The sequence below is a fragment of the Podarcis liolepis genome, assembly GCF_965112155.1.
Source record: "Podarcis liolepis genome assembly, chromosome: 5".
NCBI classification, from domain to species: Eukaryota; Metazoa; Chordata; class Lepidosauria; order Squamata; family Lacertidae; genus Podarcis; species Podarcis liolepis.
The window spans coordinates 35,382,052-35,403,486 of record NC_139556.1 but is presented as its reverse complement, the minus strand read 5'-3'; the positions used below and the strand labels follow the sequence as shown (position 1 = coordinate 35,403,486).

At 42.7% G+C, this 21,435-nt stretch overlaps 2 protein-coding genes across 2 annotated transcripts; both read left to right on the top strand.

Annotated features, from left to right (window-relative positions):
- The first annotated feature begins 1,915 nt into the window (after positions 1–1,915).
- Positions 1,916–11,335, top strand: TFAM (transcription factor A, mitochondrial). The gene is made up of 7 exons (XM_083503236.1): positions 1,916–2,193; positions 4,352–4,485; positions 5,806–5,876; positions 6,047–6,196; positions 9,085–9,180; positions 9,789–9,845; positions 10,686–11,335. The coding sequence occupies exons 1-7, from the start codon at positions 2,129–2,131 to the stop codon at positions 10,938–10,940; spliced, it is 828 nt and encodes a 275-aa protein (XP_083359362.1). The 5' UTR covers positions 1,916–2,128; the 3' UTR covers positions 10,941–11,335.
- Positions 11,336–14,109: 2,774 nt separating this feature from the next.
- Positions 14,110–21,227, top strand: DNAJC9 (DnaJ heat shock protein family (Hsp40) member C9). Its single transcript, XM_083503237.1, has 5 exons — positions 14,110–14,482; positions 17,773–17,913; positions 18,986–19,240; positions 19,901–19,987; positions 20,711–21,227. Exons 1-5 carry the CDS (start codon positions 14,303–14,305, stop codon positions 20,828–20,830), a joined length of 783 nt encoding a protein of 260 aa, XP_083359363.1. The 5' UTR covers positions 14,110–14,302; the 3' UTR covers positions 20,831–21,227.
- Positions 21,228–21,435: the final 208 nt, after the last annotated feature.

Here is a 21,435-nt window from a genome sequence, read left to right as displayed (position 1 = left end):
AACATTTGGGACATTTTAGTGTAAAGGAGAGCAAGTGGTGACATGATAGAAGCTTATAAAATTCTGCACGGCATGGAGAATTTTTTCTCTCCCTCAGAACACTTGAACTTATGGACATCCAATGAAGGGAAATGCTGGAAGATTTAGGACAGATTTTTTAAAAAGTAGTTAGTCACACACCACATAGTCAAACAATGGTACTTGCTCCCTCAGAAGGAGGCAGTGATGGCCACCAACTTGCAGGGCTTTAGAAGCTGGTTAGGCCAATTCAATCAATACCAGTCACAGGAAACCACTGGAGGGGAGAGTGGGCCCTTGTGCTCATGTTCTGCTTGCCAGTTTCCCAGAGACATCTGGCTGGTCACTGTGAGAACAGCTTGCTGGACTAAATTGTCCACTGGCCTGATTCAGCAGGCTCTTCTTACATTCTTATGCAAATAGCTTTGAACCACCATGATCTTTTCTAAAAACCACCTGAGACCTCTGGGTACAGGGTGGAATATAAATTCAATTAATAATGTTATTGTTTAGTCGTGTCCGACTCTTCATGACCCCATGGACCAGAGCACGCCAGGCACTCCTGTCTTCCACTGCCTCCCGCAGTTTGGTCAAACGCATGCTGGTAGCTTCGAGAACGCTGTCCAACTCTCTCGTCCTCTGTCGTCCCCTTCTCCTTGTGCCCTCCATCTTTCCCAACATCAGGGTCTTTTCCAGGGAGTCTTCTCTTCTCATGAGGTGGCCAAAGTATTGGAGCCTCAGCTTCAGGATCTGTCCTTCCAGTGAGCACTCAGGACTGATTTCCTTAAGAATGGTTAGGTTTGATCTTCTTGCAGTCCATGGGACTCTCAAGAGTCTCCTCCAGCACCATAATTCAAAAGGATCGATTCTTCGGAGATCAGCCTTCTTTATGGTCCAGTTCTCACTTCCGTACATCACTACTGGGAAAACCATAGCTTTAACTATACGGACCTTTGTTGGCAAGGTGATGGCTCTGCTTTTTAAGATGCTGTCTAGGTTTTTTGTTGCTTTTCTCCCAAGAAGCAGGCGTCTTTTAATTTCGTGGCTGGTGTCACCCATCTGCAGTGATCATGAAGCCCAAGAAAGTAAAATCTCTCACTGCCTCCATTTCTTCTCCTTCTATTTGCCAGGAGGTGATGGGTCAATTAATAATAATTAATAATTTGCAAAAGCAAACTTCCTGGGACCTCATCCATTTGTCCGGCTTTGCTTTGTACTGGCTGCTCAGGGTCTCCTACCTTAAGAGAATAGCCAGGCTATTATATTACTGCAGATAAGCAGGATTTCCCTCCTTTTTTGCTCTCCCTGCCGCGAATCCATATTGATCCAATATTGCCTTTATTTCTCCCCTCCTCCTATTAGCAGCGAGGGGTAAGAAGCGCTTCGAACCGCTCATCCGACTCCACCAACCAAACCCTCCTCACTTCGCAACTAGGGAAAGGCGCGCAACTAAACCCGCCTTTTCCTCACAGCCGGAGAAGGGCGCGCTGGCTCCGCCCGCCGACCGCGCTCCAATCAAAAACTACCTTCCCACCCGGATTTCCCGCCCTCCCCATCGCTCCTCAAAACATTCCTCCCCGCCGACGGGAAGGACGCGCACGCGCAGAAAAGCATCCGAGCCCGCGTCTGCCGCTTCCCCAAGAGAAGCGGCGTAATGAGAGAATTAAAACACCCGCGGTTCCCCAACTGAGCGGAACAAAGGTTCCAAGACCTGACTAACCAGTTGCGTCGCAGATATCTCTGCTCCCTCACCCCAACATAATGCCTGCCCCCCACTAAATCTTGGCTATGCCCAAGCACACCATCCCTATGTGTATATATTTATACCCCTCTCTTCCCCGCATATGGCGGCGCGCCGATAGAGAACCGGAAGTGAGACCTTGTATAGTTGTGTCGCACCCCCTCCTGCTCGACGTTCGCGAGCGCACGCACGCACTCGCAGGTGCCTGTCATTCTCCCCCCAGTCCCCGTCTCTCCCGCCTCCCGGCTGCGACTGCGCGGATTGCAGATAAGCAGAGCGTCGGGTCGTTTCCTCGGCTGCCCACAATGCCCCGCGCCAGTGGCGCGCGATGATTCTGAGGCTCGAGGGCTGAGCGGAGTCGGCGCTACTATGGCGGCGGCGCTGCTGTCCCGCGTGTGGTCGTCGTCTGTCTCTGGACCGCGTTATTTCCTCAGGTAACACTGCCCGCGGCGGGGCGGCCTCCTCTCCTGGCATCTCCCCCCTCGCTTTTCTCGATGGAAGAAAAAGCCATTTTCGGTCCTACCCGGTGCCCGCTGACCGGTGAGGTAAAGGGAGCACAGAATTGCTCTGTGTCCTTCGCTGCTACTGCTCCTCCTCATGCCGTTGCCAGATCTCGAGGTTCGAGCTCGGGGTGTCTGGAGACTGAAGTCTCCCTGTGGATGCTTCCAGGGGAAGGAGTTGAAATAGGGAAGCGAAGCTGTTTTCCAGTTTTCTTCAAGGTGGAGTTAGGATACTTAAAAATAAAATATGATAGTCAATGAATCATAGAACTGTAGAGATGGAAGGGGTCCAAAGGGTCATCTAGTCCAGCCCCCTGCAATGCTGCTGCCCCGTATGGGGGGGGGCACCGAATCTGCATCCTTGGCGTTATCATCGCCATGGGCACCCTGGTTTGCTGTTGTGGTTTTATTCGGCAACTCTGTATTACTTTGTCTCTGCTACCTGGTTATCTTTTGGGGTGCCTACGTGCTCTTGTGCAATAAAAGAATTATTTTTAAAAAGTTTGAACCACCCTTTGTTTCTCTCTGTTGTGTTCTTACCAGGCTTGGTACCTTTCTTGGAAACACTGGTGAAAGTTGGCAGGCAGGGAGATGGTAACTTTGCACTTGACGTGCATATGAATGAGATCTTCAAAAATCATTCCATGTTCTCTGACCTGATACACACAATCGTGGGCATTTCCAGTTGGGGGCAGCTGCTTTCTCCCCCCCCCCCAATCAAGTAAATAAAAATAACCAATTGTGTCAAAGATAACTCAGTTCTGCTCCCCCCCCCCAACATAAATCTTGGCTAATGCCCAGGCACACCATCCATATATTTATCTATTTACATAATCTATATCCCGTGCCTTCAGTATAATTGCATCCTCCTTGGGAAGAACCCACACAACCAGCACATAAATCTGTTTTCAGCCTTAAGTGTCAGAGTCTCAAGAGGCTTGGTGACTCTTACCTATTTGAAAATTGACTTGAATTTCTGAGTGCTATGGAACAGAAATGTATTTCATTTTCCCTGCTCAGAATATGAGCCATAATTAGCTACTGCCCACCTTGTGGTTCTATTAGAAAGGATTTTTGTTTGAGACTTGAATCTTGACTGGAGGGGAATCAAAGTGAACCCCATATTTCCCTCATCATTTCAGCTGTAATTTCTCAGCTATTTTCTTCTAACTTAATTCTCCGCCAATATGCTTCAGCTGAGTAAGTTGGTTTTAACTTTTATTAAGAAAAAGAAGCCTTCAGCAACACACAAAGTAATGCTGTGGTTTTTATTAAGGGAGCATGGTAATAGGGTTTTATATTTAGTTAATACCTTTTTATCTGGTCCAGACTGTACATTTCTCTTGTTCAACCTTCAAAGCTGTTAGTCTGTTGAAATTAATGGCATCCTGATTAGAACTGCCAAACAAAAATTTCCAAAAAATATTTTATTTCATAAAATTTGTACACTGCTTTAAAAACACATCTTAAAGTGGTTTACATCATCATTAGCTAACTAGGTAGTTACATAGGACTTGTAGGGGGGTAATTAAGTGTGTGTGATTGCATCTGATCTCTAAACTGAGCTTGATCCTATGACAGTTTGTTAAAGAGGATAGAGGTGAAAGCAGAGCTAGCATTGGCTGGTCTGCTGTACAAACCAAAATCATAGAGGTAATTTTGTGTCAGGTCTTTCTGTTTGTGTCCACTTGACCCATTCGGGTTTGGTCATATAATGCTTAGGTGAGTCTAGGAAAAGTTCAAGTTCAAAATGTGTCCTTGAAAGTCTGCTAAATCTGCGATTGGGTAGAAGATTGATTGCATTTATATCCCATCTTTTTCTCCCAATGAATTCAAAGTGACATACACAGTTCTCCTCAATCTCATTTAATCACAACAACCCAAGTGGGGATTTGAACCCGGCTCTCCCATGTCCAACACTCTACCCACTATGCCACACTGCCTAAATCAGGCTGTTATTTTTTATATTTGTGAATGTAGCTGCATTATTCATTTCCACTAGATTTCAGACTGTTCTTTTATCCTTGGAGTAATGTCTGATTTTATCTGAAGCTTCTGTTATAATAGGTATCAATTTTGCTTTTTTTTAAAGGTGCAGTGCTACTTGTTCAGTAGAGAAATGGTTTTCAAAACAATGTAGTTCAGATAACCGTCCAAAGCAGCCACTGACAGCATACATTCGCTTTTATAAAGAACAGCAACCCTTTTATAAGAAACAAAATCCAGGTAAGGAACTCACTAAGAATGAAACTTCACTGTAATATAAGTTTTTGTTGTCGATTTGTAAAATATGTTAAAAGACTGACTGGCCTTTTATTTTTCTTGTCAGGATTCTCCTAACTTGCTTGAATCGTTGGTTTTCTGTGTGCAGCAAATTATTCCCCAAAGCCTCTTTTTTCATTGCATTAAGTATAGCCATTGTGTACGCTTGTATTTAGATAATCTGTGAGCCCACATTCTGCAAAAACAGATAGGCTGTACTGTATTTAGGATGCTGGAAGGAAAGAGCCAAGTGAATGTGGTATGTTCCTAAATTTGGTTAGGTAATCATAAGTATACCACAAAATCAGTATGTATATCACTTTGCTGAGTAATATACTAAAAAACAATTCTGAACCCTGTGAATCAACAGAGAAGAGGAGAGAATGAATGCAAGCAAATAAATAACACTCCTCACTTATTTAGGCTTCATTTCCATTTCGGGTGAAACAGCCCAGAAATGGCACATTTTGAGGAATTGTTTGAAGGAATAGAGTGGTGTCACTGTGCAGCAGTTCTGGGAATAAGCAGCATAATGGACATATCTATTTAGGGAACCAGAGACTTGCATCCAGATGTATGGAGAACTTGCACACTTAATGTTGCATGAGTTGATTAACTGCTGATATTATAAGACTTCGTGTTGTATGTAGACACATTGAGAGTAGAAGTATGGCCTGTTCTAGATGTGTTTCCACTCCTTCTAAAGGACCAGGTTAGCAGTTTAGGGGTGCTGCTGAGCCCAGCGTGTCTCCTGGATAACCAGGTGGCCGTGCTGTGGCTAAGAGTGCTTTTGCCCAACTTCAGCTGAAGTGAGACTTTTGGTCACAGCCCAGTTATTAAGGTATCTACTGGGGAGATTTCATCAGCCCCTGGCTTTGGTAGGTGGCCAAGAGGATGTTATTTTGCCAAGATTTTGATAGTATTTGAGTGGTTAATCTTTTTTGAGACTGTCTTCTAAAGTATTGTTTTCACTATTTTTATTGCTCTGTTTCTGTTGTATTAAAAAGTATGTTCATAATTGTAAACCACACTTTTGAGAACTCTAAGGCATTATATATTTTTTATAAATTCTGTGTTTTGACTTCTGAGTAACAATGGTGTTTAGTACAATGCACACCAAATTTTAGCTTTGTTTCAAATAGTTTGGCTATACGTCTGTCAAACCCAACTTGTATATCAGTGATGAAGTTAATTTGAGTTTGTTTATTCCTTAAATTTGTTTTTGAAATTTGACACTAAATTTGACAGGATCTTCATCCTTGTAGCTTTTTTTTTACTCTGCAGACATAAGTGTTGTGGACATCACAAAAAAGATAGCACACGCTTGGAGGGAGCTGCCAGCATCTGACAAACAAGTAAGCATGGATTTTGGTGTTCATATGAACAGAATGTTATTCTATTTTACTAATAAAATTGCTTCCTTGGTTTGAAGAAACCTCCTTAATGCCTAGGGTTCTGTATTATTTGAAACAGATATATATGCTTTTCACAAGTTTTAGTAAAATTGTGTTTGTTCATATTCTAGCCATATGAAGCAGCCGCCAAGACTGACAGACAGATCTACAAAGAACAAATGATCAAATACAAAGCACAACTAACTCCTGCCCAGGAGGCAGCTTTGAAAGAAGAAAAGAGAAGGAGAGTGGAAAAAAGAAGAGCAGCAAGAAAAAAGAGGGTTAGTACTAAATAATCTTTATAATTTTATAATCCACCCTTCACTAGTAGGTCCCAGGGCAGGTTACATTTTAAAATTCAGAAATAAAAACAGTTAAAACAAATCAGTCACAGGAACAGGTTAGGTCATGAAATAGGATGATCTCATTGTCCAAGTACCTGAAGAACGTTTGCCACCTTATATTAAGGTTTCAGTATAAAACACATGATGCTCTCACACCAGTTACACATGAAGGTGATGTGTCTTCTGATGCTACTCACAACTTTTTTCCTTTTGTATACTTACAACTGGTGCCTAATATTTTATGATTGCTGCTTACGAATAGTATAAAAGGAAAAGCTTTAAATTATTCTATTTTTTATTCCAGAATTTATAAACCACTCTACATTCAGGAAGTACACAAGTGGTGTACAGAAACAGAGTTTCAAACAATACAAATAATAAAATGGTATTAAAGCATAAAAACTAACATTGGAATAAGAGCTAAGTGTTTGAACTTGCTTCAATTCTAAGGGAACAGGCTTTTTTTTTTACTGTACATCTACCAATTTAAACTTTGATTTGATTGTGACTTTGGGGGGATCTGTGTAAAATCATGCAGATTCTATAACATCTTATTTTAATTCTGCTGGGTCTGAATTTTACCCAAAGCCGCTGGAAAAGCAAAATGGAAACAAAAAGCACCTTTGCACCTGTGCTTTTTCTGTCTGGAGCAGGGAAGTGGGTAGAAAAGCAAGCAGAGCAGGTGGTACCTACAGCATTCCAAATGTGCTCAAGAGACTCAAAAAGCTTTGGGGGCCCCTGATTTAGGGCTTTAAAGGTTAAAACTACCTGTTTGAATTGGGCATGGAAACACACAGCCACCAGTGCTGTTGGCACAGAATTGGTGCTGTGTGCTTCAATCATAGAATGATAAGAGTTGGAAGGGACCCAAGGGTCATCTAGTCCAACCCCCTGCAATTCAGGAATCTCAGCTAAAACATCCCTGACAGATCTCTGTGTCATCGTCTTCATGTCAGCATGTCATGGCCTTTCCCTTTCCCTACTGTGGTTTTACAGGACTCAACATAAAGCACTGCAACACTATACACAGAAATGGTAATAGTTTTTTAACTTAAACCAGTTTTATTAGGAATCTTTGGATTTTAACAAGATACCGTATTTTTCGCTCTATAACACGCACCTGACCATAACACGCACATCGTTTTTAGAGGAGGAAAACAAGGAAAAAAATATTCTGAATGAAACAGTGGACGTATCAGTTTTGTGATTCATGCTGTGGCCACAGGCATGTGATCTGATGGTGAATTTGGGGTGACCCAATGCAAAAATCCTGAGAATCCCTGTGGATCCATGCTTTGTAACCACGTTTTTGCACCATTGCAGCCCCAGGCAACAGTGGGTGCGTGATTTTGGGGGGGGCAGGCTGTAGCCATGGACATGCTATGTGCTCTGATGGTGAATTTGGGGTGACCCAATGCAAAAATCCTGAGAATCCCTGTGGATCCATGCTTTGTAACCACGTTTTTGCACCATTGCAGCCCCAGGCAACAGTGGGTGCGTGATTTTTTTTGGGGGGGGACAGGCTGTAGCCATGGACATGCTATGTGCTCTGATGGTGAATTTTGGCTGACCCAATGCAAAGATCCTGAGGATCCCTGTGGATCCATGCTTTGTAACCACGTTTTTGCACCATTGCAGCCCCAGGCAACAATGGGTGTGTGATTTTTTTGGGGGGGGGACAGGCTGTAGCCATGGACATGCTGTGTGCTCTGATGGTGAATTTGGGGTGACCCAATGCAAAGATCCTGAGGATCCATGTGGATCCATGCTTTGTAACCACATTTTACGTGGGGAGGGAAGGAAAAACACAGAAGGCTAAGAATGCAGGAGAGGGCTATAACGTGAGGAAAGGAAGGCAAAAGTTTCCCCCCCCCCCCACCCACACAAGCCAGCCACTGTTTAAGGATTTCATCCTTTTAAATGGAAATAAGCATATTTGAATGCTGTGTGTCTCCAAAAACAAAAAGCAGGAAGTCAAATCAGAATTTTAAGCCGAACCTGTAATCTCTCTTCCCTTCACAAACATTGTTCCCTCCGGAGCAGGGAGAGGAATTAGAGCGACGCTCTGCTCTCCTCTCTACTTGCCTGGAGGGGAGGGGCTTTCCCTGCTCTTTGTTCGGACGCTCTGCTCTCCTCTCTACTTGCCTGGAGGGGAGGGGCTTTCCCTGCTCTTTGTTCGGACGCTCTGCTCTCCTCTCTACTTGCCTGGAGGGGAGGGGCTTTCCCTGCTCTTTGTTCCGTTTGAGCAAACACAGCAACGAAACAGAGCAGGGTGGGCAGTAAGACCCTGAGGCAGAATGCAGGGAAGCAACAGCTTTCTCTCTCACGGAGCTCCCTTCTCCCTGAAGCGCGGTTTGATTTTTGCCTTATTTTTCGGCTACAGGGACCACACATTCGCTGCATAACACGCACAGACATTTCCCCTTCCTTTTTAGGAGAAAAAATCTGCGTGTTATAGAGCGAAAAATACGGTATTCTTTTTAATGTGACTTGGAGAACTCTGATTTCAATTCTGTCTTGGAAATTGGTACGTCTAGTATGGCTAGGATTCAGATGTGTCTGGTGTTCTCGCATGCATGGGGCTTTTCGGCGTCCCCTTCTGTTTGGTGGCCTCTTACACCCCTCCTTCAAAAGCTTCCACCTGAAAGGTCAGAGGGTCCTTCAGAGCAGCACGCCATAGGGTACAAGTCTAAGTCTTGGTCTATTGAATGTCCAAGTCTGCCATTCCCTGAATCCTAGACATAAATGGGTGTGTGGGTGTTTTCTATGGCTGAACTTAATAACACCTGAGAGAACTGCTCACTGATATCCTTTTGTCATTTTAGCAACTAACAATGCTTGGAAAACCTAAAAGACCTCGGAGTGCCTTCAACATTTTTATGTCTGAACACTTTCAAGAAGCTAAAGGAATCTCAATTCAGGTAAACCAAGGGAGGCTGTTTATTTTAACAGCTACAAGGATGAAGATTCTGTCTTTCGTATTGAGAATGAAAATTAGAACTGATTTAATGGCTATTTCCCATTACTGCCATAATCTGTTGAAGATCCAGTAGGAGTTTTGCGGTATTTTGAGTGCCTCGCAGGTTTTCATAGCAGTGTCCCTGACCAAGAGTTTCCATACAATAGCTGTTGAACAGCTTGTCAAAGATCTGGCATTATCAGGCTACATATACTGAAATTCCAAGCTAGCTTGATAGTTGCAGCTAATGGATATGAAAACTTTAAATGTTGCCTATGAGTAAGGGCCCAATTCGTTGGGGCAATGGGAGATCCATGGCCAGCTCTCCTGCAGGTATTTTAAAAATAAAACAAGTGCAGCTGTAAGGGGGGGGCGGTTAAGTCTTTCTCAATTGACTTAAATTGTTTAATAATAGATTTTGATTGGTTTATTCTGAGTAAGACTGACTTTATGTAGCACCCATATTTTGCATATCTTGCATTATAAATATATGGCAGGTGGGTGGGTGTAGGGAGATTTCTGCTACAGAACTTCAGCAAATATCATTGTATGTTTTTGTTTCTCTTGTAGGCAAAGATGAAAAATTTATTTGATGAATGGCAAAAAATGAGCAGTTCCCAAAAGAAGGTATTGTCATAAAAGTGACTTTGAATTCCAATAAATTGACATTTAAATTTAGGAATTTGAATCTGTCATGCTTAAATGTGCAGCCAAGTGTTCTAGTAGTGACAGTCAAGGTGCAGTACAGGTGTGAAATAATTCAATACATGCCATTCACCTATAGTAAGAACTGGCCGTGGAGACCAACCACTTGCGTCCAGATAACAGTTCATTTTAAAATTAAAAGCAAAGTTTTCAAACTCCTCTGGCTCAATAATGACTCAATAATGTAAGCCAGTACATTGAAGGACGACACCATTGTTACTTGTTAAGTCTGAATCAAGTCAGTGTATGAATATGTTTGTGTAGCTGTAGATATGTTTAGAAATCTAAGCCAAATCTTAATACTTACTTACGTATGGCTGAATCACTGTTTCAAATTCTGATTCAAATTGTAATATTTGAAATACAAATCAGAATGTCAGTTACCTATTTGGCACTTTGTGCCACCAAAAGTTTAAATGCCTCAGGTTGTGTTCCTGAAGGAACTGTATGAGTAATCATGCTTTCAGGGATTGATCCTGGCATCACTTTAAGCCATACGTGAAACTGTGTCTTAAAATGCATGCGCTTGTCATAAGGAAGATTATGCATCATAGCAAAAACAAGGCGTCATAATAACCAGCCTGTGGTGTTTTGCTGCATGAAACAAACATGTGTAAATACTTTTCACATGAAATATTAGTCCTTGAATCTTTCAGAGATGTCTCTAGTAGTGGAAAGTAAATTCCTGACATTTCTGTAGTATATTAACTTAGTACAAACAACTTTTCAGTATGTGAATTCCATTTCTTTGTGCATATCCAGACATATCAGCAACTTGCTGAGGATGATAAGATCCGTTATGAAAATGAAATGAAATCATGGGAGGAGCAAATGGCAGAAATTGGACGCGAAGATCTTATACGTTTTAAAAACAGAAGGAAACTATCAAAAAGAAAGAAAACTGAAAAAAAGGTTGCTTCAAAAAAGAGGGCTACAACATTAAAGAAGCCTTCGGGAAGCAAAGTTGACTCAGCTGCAGCGAAAAAGAAAGTAAAGGCAAGGCAGTCTGAGGAGTAAGTTGGAAAATACTTGGATTTCATCATTTCTGATTGCAAGTGGAAAGAGACTGAAGTGAAGTCTATTCATTAAAGGAAAGACTCCCAAATCAGAGGTTAGACTTATTTTGGAAACTGTCAAGTAAGTAGAGTAAATCAAGATTGAGAGAATTTAAGCAGTGATTAATCACGAGAGAAGAGGTGCTTTTTCCATAAATGTGTAAATAAGCATTCTCTTATAAATTTTCTTTTCGCAGATCCTGTGATCTGTATAAATTCATAATGTCTAGTTGCTAATTAGAAATAGAAATTTAATGTAGGCTGCAAGTTTATTTTGTGTGTAAATGCATGTAATCACTGGAGAAAGCATGTATATTTGCTGATTTCAGCCTTGTAATTAAAGAACTACTGAACTTACAGATTTTCAAGAGTGTTTTTCAATTTTTATACGTACCGACAATGCATACTTTTATTTATATTGCTTAGAAAAAATAAAACTAGCAAGTTTGATATAAAACACTTTTTCCTCTCATTTTATTCAAATCAGAACAAGGTCATTTCTGTCTAAGATTGTTTTCAAAATGCATTTTATTGTATCAAATAAACCCTTATTTTAAACATAAACAATTTAACAAACCCAACTGGCATATTGATCCAAACATTTGCACCGGCATTCTTGCTGCAGTCTTGCAGGCATATCCAACTCCCAAGAGACACCGATCTACTCCCAGTATAAAAAAACTGGCAGCGATCTACCCATTGTCATTGGAGGGAGGAGCATGCTTGGGATGGGGTGGATTGCCCAGAGTTGTTGAGCTTTTTTGGGGAGGATTTATTAGCTTTCCCCCCATAGCTTTTTGTACACAATAAGGATCCTGTGATCTACCAGGATCAGCTGGCAGCTGGGGATCTACCGGTAGATCACAATCTACTGGTTGGACATCCCTGTGCTATAGTATCAGGGGGAAAAGGAAGCTGCATTTATCCTGTTATTATCTACTCCGATGGCAGTGATTCTCCTGCAGTTCAGACAGGAGTTTTTTTACAGCACTAGCTGGAGACACCAGGAACCATTGGATCAATGGAGATTCATTCATAGAATCAGAGAATTGTAGAGTTTGGGAAAGGACCCAAAGGGGCATCTTGTCCAACCCCCTGCAATGCAAGAATCTCAGCAAAAGAATGTTTAACAGATGGCCATCCATCCTTTGTTTAAGTACAGTGGTGCCCCGCAAGACGAATGCCTCGCAAGACGGAAAACCCGCTAGACGAAAGGGTTTTCCGTTTTTGAGCTGCTTCGCAAGACGATTTTCCCTATGGGCTTGCTTTGCAAGACGAAAACGTCTTGCGAGTGTTCCGATTTCCCCCCGCTTCCCCCCCCTTTTTCTAATCCGCTAAGCCTTTAATAGCCGCTAAGCCTTTAATAGCCGCTAATAGCGCTAAGCCGCTAATAGGGTTGCTTCGCAAGACGAAAAAACCGCTAGACGAAGAGACTCGCGGAACGGATTAATTTCGTCTTGCGAGGCACCACTGTACCTACAATTAAGGAGAGCCCACCACCTTCTGAAGTAGTCTATATTCCATTGTCAAAAGTTCTTCCTAGTGTTTAGTTGGAATCTTTATTGTGCTTATTGTTATTTGAATCCGTTCATTAGAGGTTCTCTGCCAAAAACATCATAAAAATCAGGTAACAAGAAAATTAGAAGAATGTCAGCAACATATTCAAAAGCAAAAAAATTGGAAAAAATATATGGGGGAACTAAACACCTCCGCAAACAAGATACATTTTCAGTACTTACACTCTTCAACCTAACCTCAAGTGGAGGAGCATTTCAGAACTGGCAAGTCAGATTTAAATATTAAATCATGAAGGAAAAAAGCCTGCTTTAAATCATGAAAAATAAATATTTATGGGTGACATCCAGTGAGTCCACAGCCTGTACAGACCCACTGAAATACAGACTTAAATAAATCCAGCCCGTTTGAGTAAAGTGTATCTACTCAGAATATGACTTAGACACACCCTCCATTATTGAAATAAAGTATACCAGCAATTTACGCACATTTAACTTGTGTGCGTTCAGCTTTACGCACTTGACAAAAAAAATTAAAAGGGGGCTGCCGTCTGGGGGGAAAGACTTTGATTGTCCCACCTGCCATTGAACCCAGTGTGTTTGGACTACACCCGATTTTAGCTTTAGACGTGGTCTCCGGAACGTAATCCCGCAGAAGTTGCGGGCTTAGTGTACTTCTCTAGAAAAAACATGACAACTCATTGATTTAACCACAATCGCACCGAGTGAGATCTATTGTAATGCCATCTGCCAATAGGTTTACCCACTGGATTTGGCCGCCGCGCAATAGATCGCCTGGGCAACACACGACGTCCGCGCGCCACAGCTGCCTTTGAAGCGGTAGACTCTAGAAGTAGAGATAGGAAAAAGGAAGAGTCACACATCTATGAGAGTAATGCGAACACGCAATGTCTCAAATGGAGTTTTCCACTGTAAGCTTCCTAGCTTTAGAGTATATAAAATAACGCGTGTGAGTTATATAGGCTCCATCTTCATTATGGGATATAATAATAATATAATTTATTATTTTTACCCCGCCACTCTGGCTGGCTTTCTCCATCCACTCTGGGCAGCTCCCAACCGAATATTAAAAACACAATACAGCATTAAACATTAAAAACTTCCTAGGGCCGTCTTCAGATGTCTTCTAAAAGTAAGATAGTTGCTTATTTCCTTGACATCTGATTGGAGGGCGTTCCACAGGGCAGGCACCACTACCGAGAAGGCCCTCTGCTTGGTTCCTTGTAACCTCATTTCTCGCATAGGAACATGGGCGTAGGCAGGTTGTTTTTTTTTAGGGGAGGCGAAACCTCAAATTTGCATTGATTTGTATTGACTTTTACTGATGAGGGGCAGTTGCCTCCGCTTGGCTACGTCCCTGTATGGGAGAATCCCGGCCAAGCATCTCTCTTCATTTCGTTTCCAGCTTGGCAGGGGGTTGGACTCGATGGCCCTTGTGGTCTATTCCAACTCTATGATTCATTTTCTTACAGGGACTGCAGCCTATGTGTCACTCTTCACCTTTTTGTATATCTAGGGTTAGTCCCTCCACTTTCCTCCTCCTCTCTGCCCCCACCTTCTCTTTAATTCTTGGCCTTTCAAGTTCGCGACATCTCGCGGGACGGCCGTAAAGCAGCGCGGGGAGGCAAGAGTGGGCGTGGCGGGCGGGAAAACGGACGGGCGGACGCGGCTGAGAAACAGTAGCCCGCGCAGCAGCAGCAGCAGGTTGTGTCGGCGGTTCCCCTGGCCGAGAGCGGGAGAGAGCGTGCGCAGGCGCGGTGGTGGTCTCTCCGCGCGCTTGGGCTCGGAGATGGGGCTGCTGGAGCTTTGCCGCGGGGCCTTCGGCGCCGCCGACCTGTACCAGGTGCTGGGCGTGAGGCGCGAGGCTTCGGCCGACGAGATCCGCCGAGGCTACCACAAGGTCTCGCTGCGGGTGCACCCGGACCGCGCCGACCCGGACAGCAAGGAGGCGGCCACCCGGCATTTCCAGGTGAGGGGAGGCGCCGGGAAACCCGCCTCGGACTCGCCGGCTGGAGGTTCTGCGAGTTGGTTAGCCGCGGGACCAGGGTTCAAATCCTGCTCTGACTCGCTTGGCACCAAACTCGACTTAAATCATAAACCAATACAGTAATAATAATTTATTATTCATACCCCGCCCATCTGGCTGGGTTTCCCCACCCACTCTGGGAGGCTCCCAACAGAATATTAAAAACACCATCAAACATTAGAAACTTCCCTAAACTTCAGGTGCCTTCTAAAAGTCAGGTAGTGACTTAGGCCACTTGCACCCTCCGTCTCATTTTGCAAAATTGTGTGCGGCCCTGGGTTCCTAGGGTGGAAATGCGACCAAAGTGGGATCCGCCAAATAATAAGAATTTTATATATATATATATAATAATGATGGTGATGATGATTTTATTATTTGTACTGCACAGATCTGATTGGGTCGCTCCAGCCACTCTAGCATCTTCCAGTACAGTGGTACCTCGGGTTACATATGCTTCAGGTTATAGACTCTGCTAACCCAGAAATAGTACCTCAGGTTAAGAACTTTGCTTCAGGATGAGAACAGAAATTGCACAGCAGCGGGAGGCCCCATTAGCTGAAGTGGTACCTCAGGTTAAGAACATAGGCGCCGACTCCATGGGGCTTGAGGGGGCCCGAGCCCCCTCAAAAATTCGTTTGGGGGGGCTCTGCCCCCCCAATAATCTCCGGCGCCCCTCCAGCAGAGCGCCATCGCCGCCCCTCCCCCAGCCCAAAATGCACAGGGTCGGGCTGCATGCCTCCTGCCCTCCCTCCCAAGCAAAAGCTCCACCTTCGGAGCTGATTAATAGGAGCAGCACGCTCTCCCCTATTCGCTCACGAGGAGGCGGCGCCACTTTATTTGCATATTCATGAGCTTATTTATTATTCATGAGCTTTCCCGGGCCCCCCCAATATTTTTTATAAGTCCGCGTCCCTGGTTAAGAACAGTTTCAGGTTAAGAACAGACCTCCAGAACGAATTAAATACGTAACCAGAGATACCACTGTATATAATTTCATCCATAGATCTCAGGCCAGTTCACAGCTTAAGATAAAAAACAAAAAAATGTGTTAAAAAAAACCCGAGAACAAAGCACATCTCTGTGAGGGTCCTCTTATTCTAGGCAGGCCTGCAATAGGAGCCCTGCCCTTCCTTAGCCCCAATAGTCCAGCTGCCTGTCTCCTTGTTTACAACCAGTCCAGGGGCTGGGGCTGCCTGTCAACTTCCTCCTCAGCAGGGAGGAGAATGGGGCAAAACTAGAAAGAGTTGCCTCTGCCTGCCCCCACCTACTGTTGATGTCCCTGCCTTCCACCCTATCAGCCTCAAAGGGCATCAGGTCGTTTAATTTACAAGCGTCTATCTACATACTTAATAAGTCCCCCTCCCCAACTTGTGTGTCTTTATTGGGGGTGGGTCCCTGTTCTGCTTCCAGTCTTAGGGACCACTCCACCTTGGCGTTTATAGGGGGAGAGTAGAACCTGCCACATTGCGTTGCAGTGCTCCAGTTCAGGCCTGGTGGGAAATGTATGAGCCAAGAGGACCATTTCTCCCATGCCCTGCTCTGTGGCCTAGCACAAGATGGGTAAGAATTGGGCACACTGCTAATTCTGAACCTGAGTATTTTATAGCTATATAACAGGGGTGGGGTGGTTAATGGTTATGCATGGTAGAAAAGGAAAAGGTTTACCCAGTGGTATTATTCTAGAAAAAGAGGAGCTGGAACTCACCACAAATGCCTCCATTTTTCTAGCAATTGTGCAAATCCTGAGAGGTGCTGGAACATCCTGTGTTTGCCTTTTCTTTGAAAATCTGGATGTATGGCAACTCATGTCGGAAGGTTAGATTTTGGCAAATTCCCTTAAAAACACCTCAAAAACTTACTTATTTTCTTGAGATTTTGCAGAAGAAGCTCAACAACTTTTGTGTCCAGATTTTAACTTTTTGAAATATGGCAGGCTTACTTCAACCTAAATCCCACTTACTACAGTGGTACCTCGGGTTAAGTACTTAATTCGTTCCGGAGGTCCGTTCTTAACCTGAAACTGTTCTTAACCTGAAGCTCCACTTTAGCTAATGGGGCCTCCTGCTCTCGCTGCGCCACCATCGCACGATTTCTATTCTCATCCTGAAGCAAAGTTCTTAACCTGAGGTACTATTTCTGGGTTAGTGGAGTCTGTAACCTGAAGCGTATGTAACATGAAGCATATGTAACCTGAGGTACCACTGTATAAGCTGTTAGGACTTGAGAAGTCCAGTTTCCTCTTGTGTCCTACCCGTTTTGGTTCTCTCCAATATTTGGTGTTATTTGGGGGTTTTATAATTATACACTTCTGTTTGCCTAGGGAGTTCCTCGAGTATGTTGAAACCACTGCAATTTTGGGGTAGTTCCATTTTGTTTGTAAACTTATTGGCACACAACTACTTGGAAATTCCACTGTTAGAGGGAATGCTTGTAGGAGTGCAAATATCCAGAGATGTAGTGATCAGGTGGGATTGCTATGAGGAATTATAACAGATATAGACTAAGCCATCTGTGTCAGCAATGAAAGCATTGCGTTGACTGGGTTTAAACTATTGTGATATGATTTTTGATCAATCTACACCTCTGCATCTCTGGCCCTTTGGACCCTACTGCCCATTTCTCTCTTCTCACGTCACGTACACAGCGTACACAGCAGTTGCTTCGCCAGGCAGGCATCCTGGGCCATAAAGATTGTGGGCAAGCTTATTTGAAGTAGCTCTCTAATGTATATTAATCTTAGGGCCAGGAAACAGATCTCACATGAAGGTGATACTGATTGCTATCCTCCTGGCCATCCTCCTTATCATATGTATTGCTTGTTTATTACCTCCGGGGTTGCCAGATGCTCTTCTTTGTAGTTCTCAACTTATTTACCCCAGAAATATTTGTGCTTAATTAGTTTTAGTGGTGTAACTTTTTCCCCACGTGGGGTTTGATGAAATGCTCAGAGGAAATATGATTGGTTCTTACGAGCACTGTGTAAAAGATGCTTTTGCTAATAAAATGGCCTGGCGAGGGGTGTGGTGGATGCACTTTCTCCGAGAGCCTTGCTGGTCAAAGCCTCGTGTCTTATTTTAATCAGGGTCCAGTCCTTCCTTTACTTTGCAAACGCAACAAATGCTAGCATAGTAACATAACCTGAATAAGAAAGAAGCCAATTATGAGGCAAGTGGGATGGAATGGGTAGTGAGAATGGGTAGAGTAGTGAGGTGGTTGGTCTTGTCTCCTCTTAGATCCTAGGCAAGGTGTATGCAGTACTGAGTGACCAGGAGCTGCGGGCTCTGTATGACCAGCAGGGGATTGTGGATGAGGAGTCAACTGTGCTGACTCAGGACCGCAACTGGGAAGAATACTGGAGGCTGCTGTTCAAAAAAGTAGGTAGTCTTCTTCAATGTGATGGTGGTCCTTATCTCACAACTGGAATGATGGAATGATAAAATCTGTAAAGAAAGTGCTGTTTCTTTTGTCTGTAGGGCAAATGTAACTTCTGTGGGACCTTTGCTCTCATCCCCTTTATTTTATTTTCATCTGCAGGATGGGTTGTGATTTGTGATGCCAGATTTTTCTCTGACTGCAAAAATCAATTTTTGCAAACCTGAACCTTATGTGATTTTTTTGGTGTGATATCAAAATACGATGTTCTGTTTTTACAGCTCAAGAAGTTCAGTGCCCTTTCATTATTTCTTTGATCCCTGGAGAAATTTGCTTAATGCTGTTGTAGTAAATGGAGTGCAGCTAAAAAAAATAAATGGAGATGGCATCGCAAGGAATGATAGCTCTGAAATGCTTTAGTGCTGAAATACCATCCTTTCAAGTTTGTACACCGTGGGTTGTATCCAACAGTGAAATACTGAAGGGTGGACCTATTCAAATCAATACACTTGAGTTAGTCAAGCCCACTGATTTCCCTGGGTCTAAGTATGACTTATGGATCCTTAATCCCCCACCCCGTTTGCAGGCCAACTTTGACAGGTGGGCAGGACCCTTTGGGTGTCAATGACAAGTGGCTGACATCTGCCAAAGTTCAAAGGAGCTCATTAACCAGATGGATGGTTTGAAGATGTTCTTTCAGCGCCAGTCTGATGATTGGTGCAGGAAGCCTGCCTTCAAAGGGGCTCCCAGTACCCACTGATCAGCAATTACAGGGAGCCCCCTTGAAGACCAATTGGAGAAAACAGATTGGATTCAAGCTATTTTCTCCAAATGAAGCATGTTTCTGCAGATGAATACAACCTGTGTGTGTCCCAATCAGCTTCATCTTGCTTTGCCTGGCTTTGGCTACACTTCCTTCCATTAAAAAGGCCCTGTACAGATGAACTCAAATTACAGAAAAGTAAAATTTTAAAGTAACAATGAATTTGGGATGGAAAAATGTGTGTGTGTAACTTGAGTGTGGGAAAAAGGATTGTTGGAATTCAACTCTCTTTGTTGTTGTTTTAAAATTAGATAACTGTAAAAGATATTGAAGACTTTGAGAAGAAGTACAAAGATTCTGCAGAAGAGCTGGTGGACATTAAAGCAGCGTATGAGGATTTTAAAGGCGATATGGACAAAATTATGGAGTCTGTACTGTGTGTTGATTATACAGATGAACCGAGAATAAGAGAGATTATCCAACATGCCATTGATTCTGGAGAACTTCCATCTTACAAAGCCTTTACAAAAGAGTCTAAGCAAAAGATGAATTCAAGAAAAAGGAAGGTAGGTTTGCAAGAGGCAAAAGACTCTGTGACAAAATGTGTAAATCTTACCATCAACTACAGTTACAAATGCTTCACCAACCGTAAACATATTTCCTATTTCACGTAATGTACATTTTCAAATGTAACATCCTTTCAGGGGTTGAACCAGTGCTTGAGTTGCAGAGAGAACACAGCCTGTTTTCTTCATCTACTGGTTTCTGGAAGGGGAACCCCCCCCCCCAATTCAACCCAGTTCATTGAGAGGAAAGCCTGTATTTCTTTATCTTGATGCACTGAGTGAACACACCAAATTCAGAACATCCTTATGGAACAGAATCCAATTGGTTTTTGATCTTTCCTTTATAGTTGCTAGGTATTAAATGAGTATCATCTAGGATTTTATGATATACTCCCATTTATTTACTATTTATGATGTGGTAATCCTTGAATGTAAAACACTAGAATCTACCTACAATAGAGCAAAACATTTGCTGTCCTTTCTTCTCTCTGGGACTCATAAGCAAGTTTTCCTAACATTGTTCAAGCCATTCTGCAAATTTGTTGAAAATGGCCAGGTAGAAATGCTTACAATATAATATTAACAAATAAATTGCTTGCTGCTGCAATAGGTTAAGAAAGAAATTTAGCATTCGCTTCAACAACTGTGTCAATGTTTCAGGCTCGACAAGAAGCTAAAGAGGCAGAAAAATCCAGAGAAGAACTGGGTCTTGGTGAAGGAGAAGATGACCTAAAAGCACTAATTCAAGTAAGAGTGGAGAAAGCTACAAATCATTCTAACAAGTTAGATAGCATTACCTTTTGTTAGGGTAGAGGCAGCCTTTAACTTTAAATGATTTAATCCTCCAGCATTGCAGAGCTAATTTTAACGTTCAGGATAGCGAAAAGCAGCGAGGTCCCCCTGGGATTCTTTTTTACAGAGACTAGTGTTATTTAATTTATTCCAAAATGATCAGGAGTTGCAGGTGAGCAATGAGACAGCCAGATTTACAGATGACACTAAATTGTTCATGATAGTGGTATCCAAAGGCGACAAAATTGCAAGTGAGGTTTAGTGTGTATAATAAGTTGTAAAGTGATGCATGTTGGGACAAAGTAATAACAACTGTAATTTCACATACATGCTGATGAGATTTGAATAGGGCTGTGACTAAGGGCTTGAATATTTAAGGGAATTTGCACATGAAGGAGAGGCAATGTATGATCTGATTTCTTCATCATAGTTAACTGCCAGCCAACAGTTGTTCTTAGAGTTGCATTTTTAAATAGTTCATCTTGAACAATATTATTCATACTTCACAACAATCTGATCTCTTTCAAATATTCTGCAGATACACTATTTTAAAATATTTATATACATTTTCTTATGTATACTACCTTATTAGTAACTTGATTAAATGCCAAATCTCTAGTCAAAACATGAGAAATACTTGTAAGCTCATTTAACCATCTTGTTTTTGTCATTTAACAGAGCAAAAATGAGAATCGAAAAAAGGAAATGGGTGATTTTCTGGCTCAGATGGAAGCAAAGTATGGCACCAAATCCAAAAAAGGAGGAAAGAAAACAGCACCCAAGAAAGGAATGAAATGACTTTATTAATTTTCTGCTTTCATTTCATTTCTTCCGTTAATATTAATCTTGCTTTGAGACAGCCAAGGAAAGCAAGATGCTTTCATCAATTCATTGAAACTCACATTGGGTAGAAGACATTGTGAAGAGGTAAGCTGCAGAACTAAAGCTGCTATTTAAATGCTTCAAGATGCCACAGAGGAGTCAAGGTGGCGTTTCGGACTGCAGCAGTACAGCAAGATTGCTGTGAACAAAAAAGAAACTGGTAAAATGAAAAAACGTCAATCTTAAAAAAAAAACTTCCCATCTGAATTAATGTAAAATGGTATTGTATGTTGCAGGAATATGTTTGGGCAAGTACTGTCAGTTTGATTTTATAAAGGCATTTATTAAACTTAATAAAGTATGTTTTTGAAAAGTGTGTGAAAAGTCAGAACTTGCCCATGATGGGCTCTAGCTAAAATGCATCAGTTGAAGAAGGAAGGTAGGAGGCAGACAGGGGGAAATGGTAAACTTAGGTGTTTGTTGGGCTCTGTAGTATGCTATCTAAAACCTTGCTTCACTGTTGCTGGTGTGTGTGGTCTGGGAGTCCATCCAACAGTAGAAGCAAACTAGCAAGCTGGTCC